This window comes from Dioscorea cayenensis, chromosome 7, assembly GCF_009730915.1.
Source record: "Dioscorea cayenensis subsp. rotundata cultivar TDr96_F1 chromosome 7, TDr96_F1_v2_PseudoChromosome.rev07_lg8_w22 25.fasta, whole genome shotgun sequence".
Taxonomy (NCBI): Eukaryota; Viridiplantae; Streptophyta; class Magnoliopsida; order Dioscoreales; family Dioscoreaceae; genus Dioscorea; species Dioscorea cayenensis.
Window position 1 is genome coordinate 28,226,347 of NC_052477.1, and position 4,091 is coordinate 28,230,437.

Sequence of the window (4,091 nt, forward strand, 5' to 3'; positions counted from 1 at the left end):
TATAGCTATTAGCTAACATGGGAGGTCACCGCTCACCAGCATTTTGAGAGAGAGAGAGAGAGAGAGAGAGAGAGAGATGGAGACTATAGTTTCCTTGGCTGTGACGAAGCTGGCTGATCTCTTAGCACAAGAAGTTGGGTTTCTCAAAGGAGTAGATGATGAGCTGAGATCCCTTCATGATCTTCTCCAATGGATTGAAGCACTCCTTAAAGATACCGATATTCACAGCAACAAAGATGATGAACGTGCTAAGCTTTGGGTGAACCAGGTACGAGATCTTGCTCATGACTCCGAGGACATCATCGACGACTATGTCTTCAAAATGCATAAACACAAGTCCATCCGCGGTTACTTCTCTTCCTTAAGAACATTTGTTGTTCTTCCTTCAAAATTAGTAATCCTCCATGAACTTCACAATAATATTGGCAAGGTCAAGGGGAGAGCTCAGGAGATCTATAATAATCGTACGTTTGCCTATGGGAGCATTGGAGCAACTTCTTCAGATCCATTTGCCAATAAAGAAAGACAACCACCACCATTGATGAGCAGGAGACCAATTGCAAGTCCAGTTTTGGAGGAGGAGGTGGATGTTCTGGGCTTTGATGCGCATTTCCAGTCATTGGCAAGGATGCTGATTGGGGATGATGTGAATCAGCTGAGGCGTGCTGTGGTATCGATCACTGGCATGGGAGGTGCAGGCAAAACCACTCTCGCCAAGAAGATCTTCTCTGACTCTGGCATCAGGAGGCACTTTACCTGTCATGCATGGATCTGGGTCTCACAAAAGTATCGACCTCGAGAAGTATTAGAGACCATTGCTAAAGATGTGATTAGTATGCCTAAGAAAGAATCGAAATACCTAAGCGATGAGGAGTTGAATCAGGAGGTTATTAAGTACTTGAAAGAAAAGAAATACTTGGTGATCTTAGATGATGTATGGAGCAAAAGAGCTTGGGATAGCATCAAAAAAGTGCTACCAGACATGATGAATGGAAGTCGAGTGTTGTTAACCACTCGCAACCATGATGTAGCATTGTATGCAGATAGGCAGAGCCCTCCCTACGATCTCAGGTTCTTGGGAGAAGAAGATAGCTGGAGGTTGTTTTGCAGAAAGGCAATTCCAACAAAGTGCAGCAATGATTGTCCGCCAGACTTGGAAGATATAGGAAGAAAGATGGTAGCGAAATGTTGCGGTTTGCCGCTTGCCATCATTGTATTGGGAGGGCTGGTGTTGACTAAACGGCAATCAAAGGAGGAATGGAAGAAGATGCTAAAAAGCGCCAATTGGCAACTCAGGCAGGGTGAAGAGCAGATCTCAGAAATGCTAGCTCTCAGCTACCATCATCTCCCTTACTATATCAAACCATGCTTTCTCTACTTTAGCATCTTCCCCAAGGGCTCTCTGATCAGTGCCAAGAGGCTTATGCGAATATGGATTGCGGAGGGGTTTATCCAACCCAGAGGCCAGGAAACAATATTGGAGGAAGTCGCAGAGGATTACCTGGAGGATTTGGTGCATTGGAGTATGATTCAAGTGGTGGAGAGACATGATCATGGCGGCATCAAGATTTGTCAAATCCATGAGCTTCTCCATGACCTCTCAATCTCTCTTGCCCAAGGTATGAACTTCATGCATATTTCTAGTAATGACAATGAGAAGAATATTTTACATAAACCCCGTCGACTTGCTTTCCATGATGACAAGAGTACTAGTTTCATTGCTCAATTGAAGTCTACTGACTCCACTTCTCGTTTGCGCACTATAACTTTGATAAGCATATATAAGAGGACCTCTGAATTGGAGAAATTCTTCCATAATATTAAGTTGCTGAGAGTTATAAATATTCAGGGTACAAGAATCAAGTCATTGCCGAATGATATAGGAAAGTTAATCCATTTAAGGTACTTGGGTTTGCGTTGTACAGATATAAGAGAGCTGCCATCCTCCATCGGCAAACTCACTAATCTGCAAACTCTTGACGTCAAAAATTCCATGTATATCAGTGAGCTACCAAGTCAAGTGTGGAAGATGCAGCGCAATCTAAGACATTTGGAAGGCACTGGTTTTTCCATCAAGGGACAACCAAGCACTGAGAGCCTGCCCAATCTACAAACTCTGTCAAGTGCTAAAGGTGACACATGGTTGGAAAATGGTTTACAAAAGATGACAAGTCTAAGAAAACTAGGAGTTCATGATGTCACTGGCACTTGTAAAGTGGCATTGTTAGATTGTCTTAGCAAACTAGACAATCTCAATAAATTGGCATGGAAAGCCGGGCAAGATGGTATGGTACCTAGCTCAATACTCTCCACTAGTCAACACAAGAATAAACTCCAAGTTCTTTATTTGCATGGCCGATTGGAAGGGCTGCCAGATGTTACTTGCATGCCTGCGAGCCTCACCAAGTTGACCTTTGAATTAACAATGCTTCGAGAAGATCCCCTATTGAAGTTAGGGAAGCTAGATAACCTTCAGGTTCTTAGATTAAGACATCATGCTTTTGTTGGAAGGGAGATGATTTGTTCGGAGAAAGGATTCCCTCAATTGAAAGTGTTAGAACTGAATTCCTTACATGAATTGAAGCTGTGGAGTATAGAGGATGAAGCCATGCCAAAGCTTAGAGAACTGGAAATAGAGAAATGTCCTCTGAGGATGCTTCCCCAGGGCCTTCCAAAGGTTACCAGTCTACAAGAGTTAAAAGTGATAGGCATGAATGATAACTTCTGCAAAAGGTTGAGACCAAATGATGGTGAGGATTGGGAAAAAGATCAAACACATACCTTCAGTCGCCATCATACCTGCTCGTTCTGTTAAGATGAGCCCGTTGTCTGGAAAAGTAACAACGAGGAAGAGATTTTCAAAAAACATCGGAATAAAAACTATATTTGGTTGAGAGAATTAAAAAAAAAAAAACTTAGGGGTTATTTGATTATTTGTAACTAGCTGTAAATAAACTGTAATATAAACTACTTTTTATTCTAGAAAATCTTGATTGGTTTCTTATAAAATGAGTTTTATATGTCAATAGTTATGTAATTTTTCAGTACTTTTTGCGATGATTAGTAACTTTACATCAAAACAACAAAATATTTGGGTTAAAATCATCATCATTCTTCACTCTCTTCGCTCTCCACGTTATGCAACAAAAGCAAAAGAAAACTTATATAGTAATCAATTGTTAATATAATTAAACTTATAGTTATTTATATTTTATTTTAAAAATACCAAATTTATTTTAATTTTGATTAAAAAAAATATTTTTTAGACATAAAATTAAAGAATATTGCATATTTTTAATTTAATAAGTTATCATTAAATTAATTAAATCATGTCTCCTACATTAGTATTGACACTGTGAATGTCGAATATTGTATTTTGGATGAAAGTTAACCCTTAATTTGATGCTTAGTTATTTAAGTTTCTGATTATTATTTGGCATTCTTGTTATTTTTATTCAAATTCAATACTAAAAATATATTATTTTTGTTTAAAATTATATATTTTTAAATGTAATCAATATTATATTAAATCAATTAATTAATTTAAAAATTAAATTAAATGAATTATTTTATTTTTTTGAAATTTATTAAATAATTAATAATAATAATAATAATATGTAATCGGATAATCTCATCCATCCACTTACACAGTGACCATATCTTTTAATTTATAGTAAACAAAACAGACAAAAAGTAAATACAGCGTTTCCAGTTACAACAAACCAAACAGTAATGATGTAAATTGAATTTCAGTATTTTCACTTACACTATAATTTTATTTACATGTAATTTCACTTATATGTAATGAAACAACCCCTAAAATATTTTTCTATATTATTATTAAACATTTTAATGACCCATCCTTTTCTTCTCATCTTCTAAACTAATGAGTTGCTTTTTTTTTTTTTTGAGGTAGATGTGGATAAACCACAGATTTATTGAAAAGTAAAGGAATGACAGTGCAGAGATAAGAGCCTCTCTCACGAGTGAGGGGTACAAAAATACAATGAAAAAAATACATGAAAAGAGCATAAAATAAAATAGGGGTAAAGGAAGTCTAGAAAGGTGGAAGACACCATCTGACATCTCAG

The 4,091-nt window shown here is 37.0% G+C and overlaps 1 protein-coding gene across 1 annotated transcript; it reads left to right on the top strand.

Moving 5' to 3' along the window:
- LOC120265295 (probable disease resistance protein RF9) lies at nt 1-2,815 on the top strand. Its single transcript, XM_039273167.1, has 2 exons — nt 1-1,619; nt 1,926-2,815. Exons 1-2 carry the CDS (start codon nt 77-79, stop codon nt 2,813-2,815), a joined length of 2,433 nt encoding a protein of 810 aa, XP_039129101.1. The 5' UTR covers nt 1-76.
- The last annotated feature ends 1,276 nt before the right edge of the window (nt 2,816-4,091 follow it).